We start from the raw sequence: 22,374 nt of genomic DNA, 5'->3' as shown, positions 1-22,374 counted from the left end.
GTATGTAGTTAGCAATGTGTGTGACTGACAGTGTACAGTGTATGTGGTTAGCAATGTGTGTGACTGACAGTGTACAGTGTATGTAGTTAGCAATGTGTGTGACTGACAGTGTACAGTGTATGTGGTTAGCAATGTGTGTGACTGACAGTGTACAGTGTATGTGGTTAGCAATGTGTGTGACTGACAGTGTACAGTGTATGTGGTTAGCAATGTGTGTGACTGACAGTGTATGTAGTTAGCAATGTGTGTGACTGACAGAGTACAGTGTATGTGGTTAGCAATGTGTGTGACTGACAGTGTACAGTGTATGTAGTTAGCAATGTGTGTGACTGACAGAGTACAGTGTATGTAGTTAGCAATGTGTGTGACTGACAGTGTACAGTGTATGTAGTTAGCAATGTGTGTGACTGACAGTGTAAGTGTATGTGGTTAGCAATGTGTGTGACTGACAGAGTACAGTGTATGTGGTTAGCAATGTGTGTGACTGACAGTGTACAGTGTATGTGGTTAGCAATGTGTGTGACTAACAGTGTACAGTGTATGTAGTTAGCAATGTGTGTGACTGACAGAGTACAGTGTATGTAGTTAGCAATGTGTGTGACTGACAGTGTACAGTGTACGTAGTTAGCAATGTGTGTGACTGAGAGTACAGTGTATGTAGTTAGCAATGTGTGTGACTGGCAGTGTACAGTGTATGTAGTTAGCAATGTGTGTGACTGACAGTGTACAGTGTATGTGGTTAGCAATGTGTGTGACTGACAGTGTACAGTGTATGTGGTTAGCAATGTGTGTGACTGACAGAGTACAGTGTATGTGGTTAGCAATGTGTGTGACTGACAGTGTACAGTGTATGTGGTTAGCAATGTGTGTGACTGACAGTGTACAGTGTATGTGGTTAGCAATGTGTGTGACTGACAGAGTACAGTGCATGTGGTTAGCAATGTGTGTGACTGACAGTGTACAGTGTATGTGGTTAGCAATGTGTGTGACTGACAGTGTACAGTGTATGTGGTTAACAATGTGTGTGACTGACAGTGTACAGTTTATGTGGTTAGCAATGTGTGTGACTGACAGTGTACAGTGTATGTGGTTAGCAATGTGTGTGACTGACAATGTACAGTGTATGTGGTTAGCAATGTGTGTGACTGACAGTGTACAATGTATGTGGTTAGCAATGTGTGTGACTGACAGTGTACAATGTATGTGGTTAGCAATGTGTGTGACTGACAGTGTACAGTGTATGTGGTTAGCAATGTGTGTGACTGACAGTGTACAGTGTATGTGGTTAGCAATGTGTGTGACTGACAGTGTACAGTGTATGTGGTTAGCAATGTGTGTGACTGACAGTGTACAATGTATGTGGTTAGCAATGTGTGTGACTGACAGAGTACAGTGTATGTGGTTAGCAATGTGTGTGACTGACAATGTACAGTGTATGTGGTTAGCAATGTGTGTGACTGACAGTGTACAATGTATGTGGTTAGCAATGTGTGTGACTGACAGTGTATGTAGTTAGCAATGTGTGTGACTGACAGTGTACAATGTATGTGGTTAGCAATGTGTGTGACTGACAGTGTACAGTGTATGTGGTTAGCAATGTGTGTGACTGACAGAGTACAGTGTATGTGGTTAGCAATGTGTGTGACTGACAGTGTACAGTGTATGTGGTTAGCAATGTGTGTGACTGACAGTGTACAGTTTATGTGGTTAGCAATGTGTGTGACTGACAGTGTACAGTGTATGTGGTTAGCAATGTGTGTGACTGACAGTGTACAGTGTATGTGGTTAGCAATGTGTGTGACTGACAGTGTACAGTGTATGTGGTTAGCAATGTGTGTGACTGACAGTGTACAGTGTATGTGGTTAGCAATGTGTGTGACTGACAGTGTACAATGTATGTGGTTAGCAATGTGTGTGACTGACAGTGTACAGTGTATGTGGTTAGCAATGTGTGTGACTGACAGAGTACAGTGTATGTGGTTAGCAATGTGTGTGACTGACAGTGTACAGTGTATGTGGTTAGCAATGTGTGTGACTGACAGTGTACATTGTATGTGGTTAGCAATGTGTGTGACTGACAGTGTACAGTGTATGTGGTTAGCAATGTGTGTGACTGACAGAGTACAGTGTATGTGGTTAGCAATGTGTGTGACTGACAGTGTACAGTGTATGTGGTTAGCAATGTGTGTGACTGACAGAGTACAGTGTATGTGGTTAGCAATGTGTGTGACTGACAGTGTACAGTGTATGTGGTTAGCAATGTGTGTGACTGGCAGTGTACAGTGTATGTAGTTAGCAATGTGTGTGACTGACAGTGTACAGTGTATGTGGTTAGCAATGTGTGTGACTGACAGTGTACATTGTATGTGGTTAGCAATGTGTGTGACTGACAGAGTACAGTGTATGTGGTTAGCAATGTGTGTGACTGACAGTGTACAGTGTATGTGGTTAGCAATGTGTGTGACTGACAGTGTACAGTGTATGTAGTTAGCAATGTGTGTGACTGACAGTGTACAGTGTATGTGGTTAGCAATGTGTGTGACTGACAGTGTACAGTGTATGTGGTTAGCAATGTGTGTGACTGACAGAGTACAGTGTATGTAGTTAGCAATGTGTGTGACTGACAGAGTACAGTGTATGTAGTTAGCAATGTGTGTGACTGACAGTGTACAGTGTATGTGGTTAGCAATGTGTGTGACTGACAGTGTACAGTGTATGTAGTTAGCAATGTGTGTGACTGACAGTGTACAGTGTATGTGGTTAGCAATGTGTGTGACTGACAGTGTACAGTGTATGTGGTTAGCAATGTGTGTGACTGACAGTGTACAGTGTATGTGGTTAGCAATGTGTGTGACTGACAGTGTATGTAGTTAGCAATGTGTGTGACTGACAGTGTATGTAGTTAGCAATGTGTGTGACTGACAGTGTACAATGTATGTGGTTAGCAATGTGTGTGACTGACAGTGTACAATGTATGTGGTTAGCAATGTGTGTGACTGACAGTGTACAGTGTATGTGGTTAGCAATGTGTGTGACTGACAGTGTACAGTGTATGTGGTTAGCAATGTGTGTGACTGACAGTGTACAGTGTATGTGGTTAGCAATGTGTGTGACTGACAGTGTACAGTTTATGTGGTTAGCAATGTGTGTGACTGACAGTGTACAGTGTATGTGGTTAGCAATGTGTGTGACTGACAGTGTACAGTGTATGTGGTTAGCAATGTGTGTGACTGACAGTGTACAGTGTATGTGGTTAGCAATGTGTGTGACTGACAGAGTACAGTGTATGTAGTTAGCAATGTGTGTGACTGACAGTGTACAGTGTATGTGGTTAGCAATGTGTGTGACTGACAGTGTACAGTGTATGTGGTTAGCAATGTGTGTGACTGACAGTGTACAGTGTATGTAGTTAGCAATGTGTGTGACTGACAGTGTACAGTGTATGTGGTTAGCAATGTGTGTGACTGACAGTGTACAGTGTATGTGGTTAGCAATGTGTGTGACTGACAGTGTACAGTGTATGTGGTTAGCAATGTGTGTGACTGACAGTGTACAGTGTATGTAGTTAGCAATGTGTGTGACTGACAGAGTACAGTGTATGTAGTTAGCAATGTGTGTGACTGACAGTGTACAGTGTATGTGGTTAGCAATGTGTGTGACTGACAGTGTACAGTGTATGTGGTTAGCAATGTGTGTGACTGACAGTGTACAGTGTATGTAGTTAGCAATGTGTGTGACTGACAGTGTACAGTGTATGTGGTTAGCAATGTGTGTGACTGACAGTGTACAGTGTATGTGGTTAGCAATGTGTGTGACTGACAGTGTACAGTGTATGTAGTTAGCAATGTGTGTGACTGACAGTGTACAGTGTATGTGGTTAGCAATGTGTGTGACTGACAGTGTACAGTGTATGTGGTTAGCAATGTGTGTGACTGACAGTGTACAGTTTATGTGGTTAGCAATGTGTGTGACTGACAGTGTACAGTGTATGTGGTTAGCAATGTGTGTGACTGACAGTGTACAGTTTATGTGGTTAGCAATGTGTGTGACTGACAGTGTACAGTGTATGTGGTTAGCAATGTGTGTGACTGACAGTGTACAGTGTATGTGGTTAGCAATGTGTGTGACTGACAGTGTACAGTGTATGTAGTTAGCAATGTGTGTGACTGACAGTGTACAGTGTATGTGGTTAGCAATGTGTGTGACTGACAGTGTACAGTGTATGTGGTTAGCAATGTGTGTGACTGACAGTGTACAGTTTATGTGGTTAGCAATGTGTGTGACTGACAGTGTATGTAGTTAGTAATGTGTGTAACTGTCACTATGTGTGTATTTTTGTGTACACAGTGCTGTACACCAAGACAATTCTGGAAAGCACACTGAATCCAGGACCGTATGATTGTAATGATTCTATTTGTAAAATTCAACGTAGGATATAATGCAGTACACTCTTTACTTTATAGAAACAAGTACATTTTCTAAATTTTTTTTTTTAAGATCCGTTTATTTGTGCGTCAGATTCTTGAGGGTTTGCGTTATCTCCACCAGCAAAGCATCCTCCATCTAGACATAAAGGTGAGCTATCGATTCCCCTCGTGGGTTTTATTTTTTATTTTATTAATGCCAGCAGGAGATAAAGGGACCAGGGGCTCATATTCACTAAAGTGAGAATTCAAACAGAATTTTAAATTTAAGGAGAAGCTGAACGGAAAGCACAGTAATAGGAAGATTTTTTTAGTTTGGCTATTTTGATCTTAGATTTGAAATTTACTCTGAATTCCCCCTTTTGTGAATAACCCTGGCAGACTTTGGCAAATACAGGGTGCTAATGCTAATTTAAAGATTGTTTGTTAAACTTCACATAGAACTCTGTCAGGGTTATTCAAAAAGTGTCAACCTTTAGGAACTTACAGTGAATTGAAAACCCCTAACTTTTATCATTCAGGTATTGTGTACTAGAATCTGAGCTGTTCTAAGATCTCTAAACGTCACTTGAACGAACCCCTAGTTTAGATGGAATCATACCGAATGGAGAATGAACACACATTTCCCTATAGAGCTATAGCACAGACAAGCAGAAATAGGTATTGTGTGCTAGTTTTTGTTTTACTCTATATGTCTGTATTTAGTAAACTGTGTTTCTATTTCATAACAGCCAGAAAACATTCTTATGGCCGATTCAAACAGCGATAACATTCGGATCTGTGATTTTGGAAACGCCCAGGAGATCACACCGCTGGAACCTCAATACTGCAAATATGGGACCCCTGAATTTGTGTCACCTGAGATTGTGAACCAGATGCCTGTCGGGCCAGTTACAGACATATGGTACTGGATGGGAACTTAAATAAACGGGAATTACCACCATGTGTAACACCATACGTAGGAGGGGTGTACAATGTTTCAAGAAGGAAAAAATAGGTCTGGGTCTCAGTATGTGTAACTGCCAAGAACATTTATTTTGGTTCTTGAATTTGTTTAAAATCTTCATATAATTTATAGCGTATAACTGATATAAATATTGGGTAGCTAGCCTAAACATATTGTATTAATTATACAGGCTTAGCTAAAATTGATTATAGGAGTCAGTGTGAATCTTGTCCTTGGACTCCCAGTGTAATGGAATTTAACCTTAGCCAAATGTCAGAAAACCCGGTAATCGAGAGACAATAGCTCGGTAGACAGGCCTCCTGTATCTCAGAAGCAGGATTGGTTCCTGGTGAGATCAGCTTTGCTTTTCCATCATTCCGAGGTCAATAACATGAATATCGTTAAGTTGGATGATATTAACAATTAGACTCCAGAATATGGAAACTAGCAAAAAGTGACATCTATTTTTCCAGATTTTAATATTGTTATTCTTTTAAATGACTTAAATTGTCTCATAATTATCCTATTTCCCCTTATTATGTGTATACAGTATCCTGGGTGCTAGACTAACATGGTAAATGTAACGAGTGCATCTGCAGTTCCTAGTCTAACCATGACTGATATAATGCCCAGTGACGAGAGAAAGGTTTATATTAAGCCATAGTTGCTAACTGTCCCAATTTTGCTTGGACAGTCCTAGTTTCTGAGTCTACTTTGCAATTTAGTCTGTGATGATAATAACTATTAAATAGTTTTGATTACAAACTGAACTGCAGGGGGATTCCTGCCCAGGATATCCACTATAGAAGATGGGATGGATGAGGTGGGGTCTCGTGGGGCCTGTGGTACCATCCACCTCCAATCTGGACTCAAACTTGCCACAGTTCCCAAGTGTGATGAACCCGATATAGTAATAGAAATATACATTGCTAAGCACCGATCACACGAATTGTATGTACATACTATTTGTGAGCTCAGAGAATCTCAGTCATTTCAATCATTCTTCGCACCGCAATGTTTATTAGTCCTTTATCTCTGAACATGGTGTAAGAGAGTTATAAAACCCATTTTATATCATCACTAAGAATGATTCCTTTTGTTTTTAAACCTTCCCTAATTTCTAATTATTATTTTTTTTTGTCTCTACAGGCCAGTCGGGGTCCTGACATATTTATGGTGAGTATTGTATAATCGTAGTTTTCTCTACATTGATATTTTTCGGATTCCTTCAAATTAAAAAGAAACACAATGTATTCTTTAACATCATGTGACCGGTGACAGCTGTTCTTTCCATGCGGGCTCTGTCACTTACCGTGTTTCACAGCCTGTATATAGAAACACAGGAGCAGAGACTGTATGCAGCAGAATGAGGCTTTAATTTACACTCTACGGGCAAGAACAATGGATTTTTTTTATACCTAAAAATGTTCAAAAGAAGATAAGCTCACCTTTAAGCCCTTAAGGACACATGACATGTGTGACATGTCATGATTCCCTTTTATTCCAGAAGTTTGGGCCTGAAGGGGTTAATCCAGCGCTATCCTGATCACACAATGGCAGCCGCTCTACCAGCTGTGTTAATCTTTTCAAGCCAATGCAATGGTGGTCATAGACAAGTATCAAGGGGGGCGGAGCTTACCAGCCAAGCAAGCCGGACGCTCATGGTGGGAGCTCCCGCATCTGCAGCCTTGATTCTGGGCTTTACGCCCGACCACCGGATCGTTCCGGCCGCGGACAACCATACTCGTCTCCAGGAGGGAATGCTGAGTCCGGAGACACCCGATTCGGGGCTCTCCGCCGCGGTACAGCCCTCAACACATCTCAAGGCCTACACGGGTGGGAGCCGTGGAGAGACGGCCGCTCTCCCGGTTCTCAGGCTGCAGAGGGGATACCCACACACTACTTCCCCCCCCCCTTTGGACCGGTGGGGGATATCCCGGTCCCCACCAGCACGAGAAACCACAAGCCACGACAGCATAGCAGACGCCACTGAGCTTCCGAGCAGAATGGAAACGGTGGCGTCCAAGATGGCGGAGGAGCTCAGCCTCACTACACGTGGCCGACTGCAGCCACAACACAGCGAAGATAAGCAAACAGCAATGGGGAGAGAGAGGGCGAACCATGGTACCAGCAACACCTCTGCCACTCCACCCAAACACACCCAGGAGTTCTTTGACCGACTCTGCTCCTGTTTATGGTCACAACTCCGGCATAAGGCTCTGCCTTTTCAACAAGCAGTCCAAGCAATAGCTTCATGGGTCCGACCAGCTACCAGGCGGCAACTATGTACGTACCCACAGCGAGCCCCCAGGGCAGCCTCCAGAAGGGGACGAAGGCAGAGAGCAAAGCAACGAGTGGCGATGGACTGCCCCTCAGGCGCCAGCACTCTTCCTCTCAATCGACCACAAACGGCGGGGAAAACCCCGGGACAAGCGCCTGCACAGCCCCAGCAAAGCCTCACTGCACACAGACAAGCTGCCAATCAAGCTCAAGCGACGGCTCACAGCCAGCATCATACAGCCGCTGCCAAGGAGATAACCCCTACACAGAAGGCCTCGGACTGCTCACAGACCTATACCGAAAGCCTGCCGACTTCTGGTATCGGGTAAATGGGGACACTAGCAACAACATGGCAGTCTGACATGCCACTGTGCACGGTCAAAGGACTAGCACCCCTGGTACAGTTCATGCTAACCTACCGAATATTGCGTTCACGTGAACACCCAAATCGACTTTGTAGTCCCTGTTATTGAACCTTGTTTATGGCATAATTGCAATATGTACAATTGAAAAAGTTTGCATTGTGATGAGTTAGGCCCTACATGTTCTATATCTCTCTGCTTATTCTAACTGAAATGTCTATGCTTGCGGATATGTCTGTCGATCTGCTGCTCCCTGATGGATAAACTTAACTAAGCTTACAGAAAGTTACTAATAACTACTCCTGAAGCATATGGTTCTTAACTGCCTCCCCACCTAGCCTGTCTAGAACTAACCGCACTGATATTACTATGCACAGCACAATCGAGGTATTATAGCCATTCTCAGGGTCAGTCAGCCAAGCCTCATGTAACTTTAGCAAGTTAATCACTTTTGTTTACCTAAACGCTTACTGCTAGCCTGTTCAGCAAGTACTTGTATTACTGTTTTATTTTATTACTAAACCTTCATGTCAGTTTTCAAAAAAAAAATAGACAAGTATCAACACCCTGTGCCAAATATATTGCAATATTGGCAGCGTGCCAGTCTGATGCTTCTCATGAGACCCGCTATCACAATACTTTGCTATGAGAAGAATTGTCTCTGTTTGGCAAGCTGAACGTGGAGACTTTCGTTTTTTGGAGGCCTCCATGAGGAAGTTTAGCACGCACCTCCAATTATTTATATATTGCAGACAGTCTTCACTTTTTACCTTGTTATGAGCCTGGCATTTTTCATTAAATTACATTCTAGATCTAGTGTATCATGTGACTCTGTGCTCCCAAAACCTTCTTGTGTTTGCCCATCGATGTTAACAAAATGATACGGACAATTTGAACTGATTTATGACATTTAGTAATAATTGTGATAATATTGTGTTTTTTTTCCCTACAAAGCCTTACAGGAGTGTCTCCCTTTGTTGGTGAGAACGATTACACCACCCTGATGAACATTCGCAGCTATACAGTGGCATTTGAGGAGAAGATGTTTGCAGATTTGACACGTGAAGCCAGGGGATTCCTGATAAAAGTCTTGGGCAATGAGAAGCTGTGAGTATCTACTACTGGCCGCTATTTGGCATGCAAACTATAGCAAGATTGACAAATTAGCGCTACAATGTAAGTAGTCATAAGCAAAAAATATTAATGGGAGGTGGGAATGGAGGTTGGGGAACGCAAACAATTATTGTAATTATACACAAATTAAGAAAAACATTCAAAATGGTAACATGCTTTTCATACATAAACCATTGGGATTTATACACTAAACACCAAATAGTAACGAATTAAAAATGGAATTTGCTAAATTTGATTTTCAAGCTTAAAGGAGCATGTTCTATGCCGGCTTCTGAGGACTTTCATTTCTCCGTAGAGAAAAGTTTACTTTTCAAATTATTGGTATTGAATCATTTTTATTGAATAGTTTTTTTTTTTAATATGATACAACAAAGCAGAGTTTTGAAACAAAATTATAAACATTTAAAATATGTTGTAACATAAGGGGGAGGGTGGATAAACAATATTGAGGGAAAAGGATTGGATATTTATTTTTTTACTTTTACTAAATGTAGTATTTTTCTACTATTTGTTGTTTAATGCATAAAACTATTTAGACATTCCAGCCTCAGACAATGTTGGTGTCATTAACAGCTTTTTCAAAAAGTTTATAATCATCAGTGACCTAATGGACCATCGAATGATTATAAACTAGACTTCTCTTGGTGCACAGCCAATCCAAAGGGAGGTGTAACTCACAAACATCTGCCTTGCTAAGGCATTTCGTAGCTGGTTTATATGCTAGTGCCATTTATACCTGGTGTACAGTTTATCCCATAGAGAGAACCTTCAGATTGTACAATCTGTATCCTACTTCATGTACAAAATTCCTTATAGAAACAAACCGCACTGAGCTACTGAGCTCCACATTGATGGGGAGGTTAAAGCCTTGACAAAGATACAATGTGTAAGCTGAATGAGACATAATGGCAGATTGTTCATCAAGTCACATTAATATATAGACTGATTATTTTCCTACAGGAGACCCAATTCAGAAGAGAGTTTGGAACATCCATGGTTCAAGGTACGTCTCACTGCACCCACCATTTATCTTAGGAGATGTGCCATTGAAGTTAATGACCATGTTGAATGTGCCACTTACCTTACACAACATTTACTCATGAATTCCTTCGGAAAACATGTGATAGCTATTAATAAGTGCTAAATTAATTAAAGGGTCAGTTTAAGCACAAAAATCAGTTTTTCTTAAAGGGACACTGTATGCACCAAGACCACGTCAGCTCATTGTAGTGATCTGGGTGCAGTGTCCCATGTCCCTCAACCTTACAGTGGTAATTATTGCAGTTTCTTGGTAACTGCAATAATTACCTTGCAGGGTTAACTCCGCCTCTAGTTTATTGAGCACAATAGAATCTCCTTTAATAACGTGCGATGTTACAAATGAAAACATTTGTAATAAATTTCTAAGAAAGCATTGTTTCTTAGAAAAGATGCCGTTACATTTTGCAATGGCCTTGTCTATTGTGACTGTCGGATGGACAGCCACTATGGTTTTCGACACAATTAGATTCAATAAATATATCACCTTAACATTAGGCATCAGCATGCAAAGTTTAAAGGCTTTTTAAATCAGTGTAAAAAAGTGACTTTGTAATCTAAACAGATTAAGGAAAAGGTCTAGTTAAAAAAACATTTTTTTTTTTTTTTTTTTTAAATCAATCTATTCCTTTAAATCATATTAAGCTAGATAAACTACAAGGCCATATGCCAGGCTTCCCCAAACTCCGGCCCTCCAGATGTTGCTGAACTACAACTCCCATGATTCTCAGCCTATCTATTTCATTCATGGAATCATGGGAGTTGTAGTTCAGCAACATCTTGGGGGCCGGAGTTTGGGGAAGCCTGCCATATGCTAGAAACCGAACGTTTTTTATAGAGCTCTAGATTTAATGGTAAAAGATTCTGTAACCCTCTCTGACACGGTGGAGTAAACAAATTATAATGAATTGTAAACCGGAATTGCACAATTAAACTAAAAAGAGCAAAACTGTGGCTGTTACGGAGTTTCTCCCCTCCCCCCAATTTATCTCTTTTTACCTAGATTTTGCAGTTACATTTTTAATTCACTACAATTTGGTATTCTGTGAATAAATCTCACAGTGCTAATTGAATTGTCCCACCAGCCACAGTTTCATTTGTAAATAACACTTCGTTATTCAGAAATTAAACAATAGTTTCACGTTGTCTTATTGTTGTTTTTTTTTCAATACATATATTTATATGCAATGCCGAAGTTAGCCATGACTGGTGTAAGACTTTTTAACCAGCTCCCATTTTCTGATCTTTTATATTTTGCATTTTTCAGACATTGGCAAAAAGCAAAAGTTTCTCCACAGATCACATGAAATTATTCCAATCTCGTCGCAAATGGCAGGTAAGCGAGACACAAATCTAGATAATTTACATTTCCTTTGTCAATTCTTCACCATAAAAATATTCCCTGAGTAAAAGATTTATGTCATTGAAATTGGATGTTCATATAATGTGTTATAAGGTTGCACAGAGCCTTGAATTATACAGCCTTTATTAAAGAATCACTATAGGGTCAGGAACACATACATGTATTCCTGACCCTATAGTGTTAAAACCACCATCTAGCCCCCATGGGCCCCTCATGCCTCCATAAATATAGTAAAAATCATACTGTATTCAAGCCAGAAGCTGTAACTTTGCATGCTGTCTGCCTCAGACCAGCAAGCAGTCTGCTGACATCATCAGAAGTGGTAGCCTGATCCAATCGCAGTGCTTCCCCATAGAATTGGCTGAGACTGACAAGGAGGCAGATCAGGGGCAGAGCCAGCACGATTCAAACACAGCCATGGCCAATAAGCATCTCCTCATAGAGATGAATTGAATCAATGAATGAATGCAGAGGGAGGAGACACTGAATGTTTGGATGCATTTTAGGCAGCCATGACCCAGGAAGTGCTCTAACAGCCCTCTGAGAAGTGGCCTGTGAAGTTATCACTAGGCTGTAATGTAAACACTGCATTTTCTCTGAAAAGACAGTGTTTACAGCAAAAAGTCTGAAGGTAAGGATTCTACTCACCAGAACAAATTCAATAAGCTGTAGTTGTTCTGGTGACTATAGTGTCCCTTTAAGTAATTTTATTAAACAAGACTGTATTCTGATTGTCTGCTGTATGTCTTCAGCATTTAGAGTTAAATTAAATTATAGCAATGAAAATGAGGCAAATTCTCTAACTTTTACATTCATTATTGATTGCCATTAACACTTAGTTTATATTGAGCCTTCGCTGTCGCTGGTTTTATTTTGAATAATATAGGTGATCTCAACACATTTAATGTAAAACAAATTATCGATCAATACAAGTTATAAAGATTTGGGGTTTTGTCACAAATTGTGGATTAATGTACCCCTGTGATTAGTACACACTAATTCAAAGTACCCCAGTCAAAGCACTCCAAATTTGGCGGCTCCTGATCTAACTCACTGACTTTCATAATAGTTAAATCTGTAAAAGCTCTACTCTCTTCCAATTCTAATTTTCCATTGAAGATTGATGTACAGACTGAGTCTATCCAATGCTCTACATCAATGGTTTTTAACACAGTCCACAAGAGATACCAGCAGTAGGATACAGTAGGATACTGAGGATACTGACATACCCTAAAACTGGGTATAACTGTCCTCCTAAAAAACATTTCTGGTAGCTGTAAATTAGCCGTAACATTTATGCCTCTTTCAAACATGTAGTTTAAAATATATATATATAAATATATATATACTCGAAGATGACTTTCTCAACCTTTAATATGGCATGTGGAAATGGAACCAATGACATCACACATTAGATAGGAAGGTTGGGATCCCAACAAGCCTCAAAAGACATGATATTGGTGATTATTACTTCTACGTTAATGGCTGTAGAGATTTTAAAAATAAAAATAAAGGTACAATTAACTTTTTGTGTATTCATGTAATTATAATGATATACAGTTGCAAGAAAAAGTATGTGAACCCTCTGGAATGATATGGATTTCTGCACAAATTGGTCATAAAATGTGATCTGATCATCATCTAAGTCACAACAATAGACAATCACAGTCTGCTTAAACTAATAACACACAAAGAATGAAATGTTGCCATGTTTTTATTGAACACACCATGTAAACATTCACAGTGCAGGTGGAAAAAGTATGTGAACCCTTGGATTTAATAACTGGTTGGCAGCAATAACTTCAACCAAACATTTCCTGTAGTCAGGAGTAATTCTTGACCATTCCTCTTTACAGAACTGTTTCAGTTCAGCAATATTCTTGGGATGTCTGGTGTGAATCGCTTTTTTTTTAGGTCATGCCACAGCATCTCAATCGGGTTGAGGTCAGGACTCTGACTGGGCCACTTCAGAAGGCGTATTTTCTTCTGTTTAAGCCATTTTGTTGTTGATTTACTTCTATGCTTTGGGTCATTGTCCTGTTGCAACACCCATCTTCTGTTGAGTTTCAGCTGGTAGACAGATGGCCTTAAGTTCTCCTGCAAAATGTCTTGATAAACTTGGGAATTAATTTTTCCTTCGATGATAGCAATCCGTCCAGGCCCTGACGCAGCAAAGCAGCCCCAAACCATGATGCCCCCCACCACCATACTGCACAGTTGGGATGAGGTTTTGATGTTGGTGTGCTGTGCCTCTTTTTCACCACACATAGTGTTGTGTGTTTCTTCCAAACAACTCAACTTTGGTTTCATCTGTCCACAGAATATTTTGCCAGTACTGCTGTGGAACATCCAGGTGCTCTTGTGCAAACTGTAAACGTGCAGCAAGGTTTTGTTTGGACAGCAGTGGCTTCCTCTGTGGTATCCTCCTATGAAATCCATTCTTGTTTAGTGTTTTACGTATTGTAGATTCGCTAACAGGGATGTTAGCATTTGCCAGTGACTTTTGTAAGTCTTTAGCTGACACTCTAGGATTCTTCTTCACCTCATTGAGCAGTCTGCGCTGTGCTCTTGCAGTCATCTTTACAGGACGGCCACTCCTAGGGAGAGTAGCAGCAGTGCTGAACTTTCTCCATTTATAGACAATTTGTCTTACTGTGGACTGATGAACAGCAAGGCTTTTGGAGATACTTTTATAACCCTTTCCAGCTTTATGCAAGTCAACAATTCTTAATCGTAGGTCTTCTGAGAGCTCTTTTGTGCGAGGCATCATTCACATCAGGCAATGCTTCTTGTGAAAAGCAAACCCAGAACTGGTGTGTGTTTTTTATAGGGCAGGGCAGCTGTAACCAACACCTCCAATCTCATCTCATTGATTGGACTCCAGTTGGCTGACATCTCACTCCAATTAGCTCTTGGAGATGTCATTAGTCTAGGGGGTCACATACTTTTTCCACCTGCACTGTGAATGTTTACATGGTGTGTTCAATAAAAACATGGCAACATTTCATTCTTTGTGTGTTATTAGTTTAAGCAGACTGTGATTGTCTATTGTTGTGACTTAGATGATGATCAGATCACATTTTATGACTAATTGGTGCAGAAATCCATATCATTCCAAAGGGTTCACATACTTTTTCTTGCAACTGTAGTATTCTATTTGCAATTTCATTAGTTTTTATTTTTTGGTAAATCTCCTGCACTGAAATTTGAAAGCAAATAAATATAAAAAAAAATATATATATAAGAATATGAAAAAAGTTTTCTACTAAATATAATTTAACAAGTTTTATGTTTATTCTACTAGCGCTCACTTATCAGTTACAAATCCAATATGGTGATGAGGTCCATTCCAGAGCTTCTACAGGACAAAACCAACCACTTATCCATTGCCGTACCCAGGCATCCAAAGGAGTCATCTGGCCTTTCATCCTCTTCAGATTCTGATGATCTGGAAGAACTTCCTTTTGTCCCAAAGCCCTTTCAAGTCCAGTTCTCTGGCTCTCGTATGTCCCTCAATGAAATTCCCACAGATGAGGAACTACCACCACTGACTGCAGAAGATGGCATCATTCTAGAAGAGGAAGATCTAGAGGAGAAACTTTCAGAAGCAATCAGCAATATCGCAGAACCGGAAATCCAGCAAAAGGATGCTGCAGGGTCATTGCCTAAACATGCTAAAGTCATTACAAGGAAGCGGTCAAGTGATGTTGAAAGTTCCTCTTCTTCTGACGAAGACATCTCAGAAAGTCAAAGAAAGCAGCAGCATAAACCAAAGTCTCTTAAAAAGGGATCCAGTTTGGATTCTTCAGAATCTCCTGATGGAGAACTTGCAGTTGCACGCCGAGGTGAACTGAGAAGGGGAAGCTCTGCAGACAGTGCCCTTTTGCTAAATGTTTCCACAGAGGATGGAGAAGGAAAAGATCGACTAGACAAGGGCATGACTAAAGCAGCCTCTATGGAACTACCTACCCGAAGTCGGAGTCCAGGAAGGCTAGAAGAGAGGGGGTCATTGCGCCGAAAGTTAGGGTCAGCTGATGAAGAGTATGCTCAGAGACTAGAGATGATGAGACAAAGGTTATTAAGGGGGGGCTCTGCAGATAATAAACTCAGTGGACTTAGAGGACCCTTGATGGAAACACTCTCTGTTGACAAAAAACGAGCAGAGCAGCTATCTGGGCGTACTCAGAAACCAGACAAAATGCCTTCCTCACCAACTCTTATTCCTACAATTAAACTGACCCGTGCTGCATCAAGTGAGGCTGCCCCAGGCAGAGAAACAACAGAAGAAAAAGTCTTAAGAAAAACCAGTTCATTTTCACATGGAGACACAGAACCACTTGTAATGCATCGGAGGTCAGGAGCACCGCTGGAAATCCCTGTTGCTCAAATGGAGGCACAGCGTCTTAAAGAATCTCCTTCTCTATCAGCCTTGACTGATCAGTCACGATTGGAGTCCCGTCCTGAAACTCCACGTGAAACAACTCCAAAATCAGTGACTCCTGAGCCAAGTCAATCAAAGGAAGAAACTGGGGAATCAGAAGCCCAGATTTCCCAGGGAACTGACAGATCTACTGCACCTTCCCCTCAGGTAATTACTGAAAAGGAGGTTTACCCAGCAAAAGACTTGGAAATCGGACTTCCGAAAATGACACCAGTCATGGAGGATGTAGTTCCAAAGAATGAAATACCAGGTATCCAATCAGATAAAGCACATGGTAAATCACCACGAGTTGACCAGATATTGAGCAAACCAGATGTTGTTGCAAAGGCAACACCACTTAGGGAGCCTTTACCAAAGGATCTTCAACCAACACCAAAGAATGATCCTTTACCAATTCCAATGCTATCAAAAGAGCTTCCTGCATCCAAAATAAAGCAGCCCTCCCCAAAACCAGTACAGACAAGCAAGACACAAGAAGAACTATTGTCTGTTCCAATTGAGAATACAAAGTCTTTGGCAGCACAATCCATTGTGTGTCCACCTGCATCGTTACATGTAAAAGATATTTCATCGGGGCCAGGGCAAAGAAAAGCCTCTTTACCAGGACCCGTGCAAGTAAAAGTTACATCAGCAGAACCAAAAAAAGGAAAAGGGCTGTTACCAGAATCACTACAAGCAAAACGACCTTCACTGGGATCAGTGAAGGTAACAGAGTCCTTACCAGTATCAGTGGAAGTAAAAGGGCCTTCACCAGGAACAATACCAACAAAAGGCTACTCATCAGTTGCAGTCCCTGTTACTTCCTCTCTTTCTGCAAAGGTTAAAGAGCCCCCATTTACGGCAACGAGAGCTCCATCTACAAAATTGAAACCAGTGAGAGAATCACCATCTTCACCTGAACCTCAATCAGTTATTAATGCAGCCGCAGCTTCACCTTATGCTGAGATGATACAATCTCTACAAATACCAGATTTACAGGAAGGTCTTGAAGAAACTGAGAAATCTACAAAAAGTTCAAAAAACACCTCATCACCTCATTTGAGTTTACAGGAAACATCTTTCGTCTCTACGGACAAGCCCGATTTACCCTCTGCTACCAATGTGGCTTCAAAAGTGACCAAGAAAGTGGAAATAACAGAGCCCAAAAGTAAGCTTGAGAAGACCTCAAGAGCTCCCAGCACAGAAAATGTCCCCTTAATAAGCAACATTGATTCAGAAGAGGTCTTCGAAGCAAAATTTAAGAGGAACAGAGAGTCTTCTCTGACTAAGGGACTGAAGATTCTCACAAGGACCTGGTCTGAAGAGAAGAATTTAGCAACTGCACAAACATCCAGAGAAGAAGAAATGTACCGGCCTAGTCCAGTGGGTGTACCACTTGAATTTCTTGTTCCTGCAGCTCTTGGTTTAGATGATAGATCTAGATCTGTGCAGGATCTAGCATCTGCAGAAAGAGACCCAAGCTTCATGAGAAGACTCTCTTTGCGTTTTAAGAGAAGTCCAACAACAGAAAGGAAACAGAAACCTGCAGAAGAGACTAATGGTGGGGGTAGTGGTGGCAGCAGGCGTCTTTCTTGGAGTATAGGACGAGGAAGCTCTAAAGAAAAGAAAGATACTGAAAGCTTGAAGTCAGAGACAGGGTCAATTGAGGCAATCACAGAGTCTTATGTTAAAGAACAGAAGAAGGCTAGTGAATCGCCTGTATTGGCCATTAGAAAGAAGATTGGCAACACTATGGACCGTCTGTCTATGAAGCTGAGAAGTCAGTCAGAGGAAAGAAGAGAGCTTGACCGATCAGAAAGGAAAGAGGATAGGCCAGAAAAACGGACACCTCTGATGTCATTGCTCAGGAGATCCACCTCAGAAGGAGAGAACTTGCGACAAATTGGAATACCCCAAAACCAGCTTGCCTCTCAATCTGGATCTGCACCTTCTACAGAATCAATCGAATCTGGATTTAGCGTCCAATCAGAAATGGTTAAGGGTGAGTTATTTACACTGACACAGGTCCGAATTTACCATTAGGCAGAGTAGGCACCTGACCACTAGAGGGCACCTGTTCCAGCACTTACAATGTGCTTTTTTCAGCTTAAAGGCACACTATACCATGCAATAAGAAATTATAAATTAAACATACTGTTCCATAAAGAAAGTGTAATTATTAGGTCTCACTTTAGTGTTTAGGAAGGCTGTGTAAGTCACATGCAGGGCTGCATAAACAAAGTGATTTAACTCCTAAATGGCAGAGAATGAAGCAGTGAGATTACAGCAGTATGATCTATACACCAAAACTGCTTCATTCAACTTAAGTTGCTTTGTTACTATAGTAACTCTTCCTAAAAACTGACCACTGCATTTACCCCAATTCTAGCTCTAAACTTAGTAATACTAAACAGGCTTTATGCTACAACTTTTAACTCGTTGTTAATCTTCTTAACACTAAACACCCTATGTAATATAACGCTTCTAACATTATTTTTAACCCTGCATGAATTTACACAGCTACAAACAATAACGATACTCACAGATTGCAACACAATATATTACAAGCAGAGCAGAAGTATGCAGATACATACATTTATACATATGCAATTGTGAAATCTAAATATGTTTATAGGTTTGCAATGTTCGGTTGCCAAATTCATTATACTAGTTTATGTGCTTTATTTGGGGAGGGGAAGAGAGCTGGGGGCACCTTAGAGTTTTGTGCCCACAGGTGCCTGATATGTAAATCGGGCCTTGCACTAACAGGGACCTATGTAATTTCACCCAAAAAATGTAGACAATACAAGTATACAGAGACAGAGACAGAGAGGGACATTTTCAGCAACTTTGAATGTCAGGCATTCGATTACAGAGAACAGAGAGAGAAGCAGGTTTTTAAAGTCATATTTAAACAAGTTCTGTATTGATAAAGGTTAATTGTCTATACTTACAGCCGTGTATAAACCAGGGTATTACAAAGATAAGATGAAATGCCTATAGTCATGTGAAACGTCTTGAATGTAGTCTTAAGTAGAAGCAAGGTGGTGAGTGTGGAATTAATAGACATTTTTCAAAAGAGCCTTTCTCAGAGTTCCATTTGTTTGGAACATTTACGGAATTCTATAATCTTAGACTTCAGCCAATGATTACAGTCCACTCACTAATATCAAGCATGCCCACTGCTGATCATAAACTATGTAACACACAACGTCAACCCTAGTTGTGAAATTAACAAGACATTTACTACAGCTATTTCCCAGTAGAGACACAATACACCTAGCGGTACCAGTTTGATTTATTAAGATGGAAAGAGAGGGGCAAGAAATAGTGTCTATAAAAATGAAATACTTAATAAGTTATTTAGTTTTTAATTCCTTATATAAATATTAATTTAAATGTTTAACAGACATATTAGCAAGACACACCTTCTAGTAATGATTAATCTCCAAACACACATTGTTAAATCATATGATGAAAACCCATATAGAAGACCAAGATGTTGGCTATTAATACTGTTGGCCCTTAGGTGGTTTCTTTGCTACGTGGGAATCATACAGAATTAACAAGGTAATTGCAACGTTTAGACCTAAATTATGTAGCTGAATTGCAGAACTGTCAGTTGTCCACAATTCCTAGTTAGTGCCCGATCAATATTATGGCAAGTGTACAGTGCTTAGATGGACTACCTCAAAGTTATAATTTATTGTACTAACTTGTCAAATCACAATACCAAAGATATCTTTAGCCAATCTAATGGTAAGTGAGACAGTAGATAGTAATAGTTCTTAGAGGGTCTTCTGAAGATCAACACGTAGGGCCAATGATGATGATGATGGCATGGTTCTTGGGTTCCTAAGGGCTTAAAATTGCAGCTACATACAAGGAAGAAAAAAATACAACTGCTAATTGATCCTGTTTTGATTACAGATGAAAGGAGATCAAGGTGGGATCGATGGGGACTGTCTCGCAGTAAGAAGGAGAAGATGACCTCCCAGCCGAGTATTCCAGCCAGTCTCATGCGAGAGGATGGTAGTATAGTGGGCAGACAATATATCCGCAATGAATCAGGTGGGATATTCATTAGAGTAAGCATGTTTTATTCTGTATTTATATGTTCATATATTTAGTGTTTTAGTTCCTGTATGTGGCATTGTATTGTGTAAAAAAGAATTACCTACAGCATATATATAGCACAGAATTTAACATGTTAGGCCAAAATAGCTTAATTAAAAAACTCTCGTTGGAGTCATTATTCAGTTTTTCTATAAACTTGATTTTATTAGTTTTAATTTCAATTTATTTTATCTAATGTTTTGATTTATGTTAGTATTGTGTTCTTTATAGTAAGATATTGCCATCAATACTATTTGGTCCACTGACCCTTATCCTTTTTGACAGTTTACTAGGTCAAATGTGAAAGTCATATCAATGCTTTGCTCCGATTATAATTTTTGGGGACTGTGTTCCATCAAATTTCCCTACCCATGAAAAAGTAAAGCAGGTGTAAGACATCCTTAAAAAGATCTAGTATGTTAGAAGTTAGGTTGAAACATCATCTGTCTCTAAGACCATGTACAATGGTACAATTTAACATGGAATGCATCCAGAGTTCATTTCTGAAAAACTCTGTACTTGTGCGTTTTGTAAGGATTTGTGAACACAGAAAGAGGTATTTCAATGTACGACAATAATAAACAAGAGGTTCTAAGAACAGAAGCCATGCCATCTTTTATTTTATATAGTGATAAAAACCGTGACCGTTTTTCTTTAAATTGAAAGGACTTCCTAGAATCACATTTCACAAACTCCCTATAGGATCATCATACGTAATGTAGTTTACAATCATCTGCCGTTCCAAAATGAGCTGTTACTGCTCCAGAGAGGGAGACAGAGAGATTACCAAACTTGCTGGTGGTTTTGTGAAGTGCCTACCTTGGTTATATTGACTTAAACTTTTCAAATTGAATGTTTGTTTCACTGCAATTCACTCTTTCCTGGAGGATATAATCCTGGTTTGTGAGGTCACCATCTGAACGTGATAATATGCTGGTTAGAAATTATGTATTTGTGGGTGAGAGTAAAAGATACGTCTTTAATATTGTGTGGATAGTGTATCTATATTAGGGGTCCATTAATCAAAAGCCAAACCTCGTTTTTTTTATTATGAAAATTCAAAATGTTGTGTGTGGTATATTCATTTTAAACTCTCAAGCAGTTCATTGACTTGAAACAATAATTTGCCATGGACATTTGAAGTTAATGGCTGGAGAGTATAAGAGAAATGTGAACAGACTGTTAAAGGGACACTATAGACACCCAGACCACCTCAGCTCATTGAAGTGGTCGTGGTACATATTGCCAGGTCCTTTAACCATGCAAAGCTAATTATTGCAGTTTTCTAAAAATAAACGGCAATAATTACCTTTGTGGGTTAACTCCATCTCTAAGGGCTGTCTACCGACTTTTGGTCACCCGAGCCATTGCCGCACACGCGCATTAGGTCTCACCCACCCGCTGACGACGGTGCTGGACTCACAGAAGGGATTTTTAACCTGCACCGGAGAGGGATGGGGTTGCAAATAAGGGGGATCTATAGGTCCTGGAAAACAACTTAGTTTCCCTTTAAGGTTGATGGTCAGATAAGGACTAAGATCTCACTGGGTCCTCTGCAAGTTACCAGTTTGGGGTCCCCCCCATTCATACTTTACATAGCGATGGTTAATGGGCCAAGCAAATTCATAGTTCTAGGTCCCGTCTTTAAACCTTGGGCCCTAGGTGGCTGCTCAGAGTTGCCTCATAGTTCATTCTGCTTTGGGGATGGTTAGGAATGTAGCCAGGAAGCCAATTAAAATGACTACCTTAGTTAGGATATAGGCATCCTGCGGCATACTGTGTAATCTCCATGTTTATGGGTTTAAAATGTAAAAATAGTCCACCGTATATGACACAATTATTAGCACTTATTTGCAAGTTTGCACTTATTATATATATTCCATGAAGGTTAGTTTTAGTATATTTATGTGACACTTTTGCACAGTGCACTACAAATGTAAAGTTATAGCGCACCTTTTTTTTCCAGTATTTTAACGTGGTGTGTTTAGAGCTTGTGCACTTTAACCCCTTAAGGACCAAACTTCTGGAATAAAAGGGAATCATGACATGTCACACATGTCATGTGTCCTTAAGGGGTTAAAGGTGCAGTTTTTACCTTTTCATGTGTTGATTTACTCACTATTTTATTACATTATTATTGTTAAAATCTAAGCGCCTTTTTGCTTGTTTTTTCACAAAGGTGAAGCAAATGTTTGTTGTAACAAGTAGATCCCGAACAATATAATTTATCATCAGTTGAAAAAGAGCTGAAGGGTGAACTAAGATCACTTAAATAGCCATGTTCCCAGAAT

At 40.2% G+C, this 22,374-nt stretch overlaps 1 protein-coding gene across 3 annotated transcripts in view; it reads left to right on the top strand.

Moving 5' to 3' along the window:
• Positions 1-22,374, top strand: part of SPEG (striated muscle enriched protein kinase) — a 253,793-nt gene that overhangs the window by 153,286 nt on the left and 78,133 nt on the right. For all 3 annotated transcript variants that reach the window (XM_063429309.1, XM_063429308.1, XM_063429310.1), the window contains 8 exons: positions 4,498-4,575; positions 5,156-5,328; positions 6,520-6,546; positions 8,967-9,119; positions 10,107-10,149; positions 11,452-11,520; positions 14,852-17,969; positions 19,898-20,038. In XM_063429309.1, the coding sequence (XP_063285379.1) occupies positions 4,498-4,575; positions 5,156-5,328; positions 6,520-6,546; positions 8,967-9,119; positions 10,107-10,149; positions 11,452-11,520; positions 14,852-17,969; positions 19,898-20,038 (3,802 nt within the window). The remainder of the gene's footprint in view (positions 1-4,497; positions 4,576-5,155; positions 5,329-6,519; positions 6,547-8,966; positions 9,120-10,106; positions 10,150-11,451; positions 11,521-14,851; positions 17,970-19,897; positions 20,039-22,374) is intronic.

Source organism: Pelobates fuscus, chromosome 8 (assembly GCF_036172605.1).
Source record: "Pelobates fuscus isolate aPelFus1 chromosome 8, aPelFus1.pri, whole genome shotgun sequence".
Classification (NCBI taxonomy): Eukaryota; Metazoa; Chordata; class Amphibia; order Anura; family Pelobatidae; genus Pelobates; species Pelobates fuscus.
The sequence above is the reverse complement of the archived record's forward strand: the minus strand, read 5'-3'. Positions and strand labels throughout refer to the sequence as shown.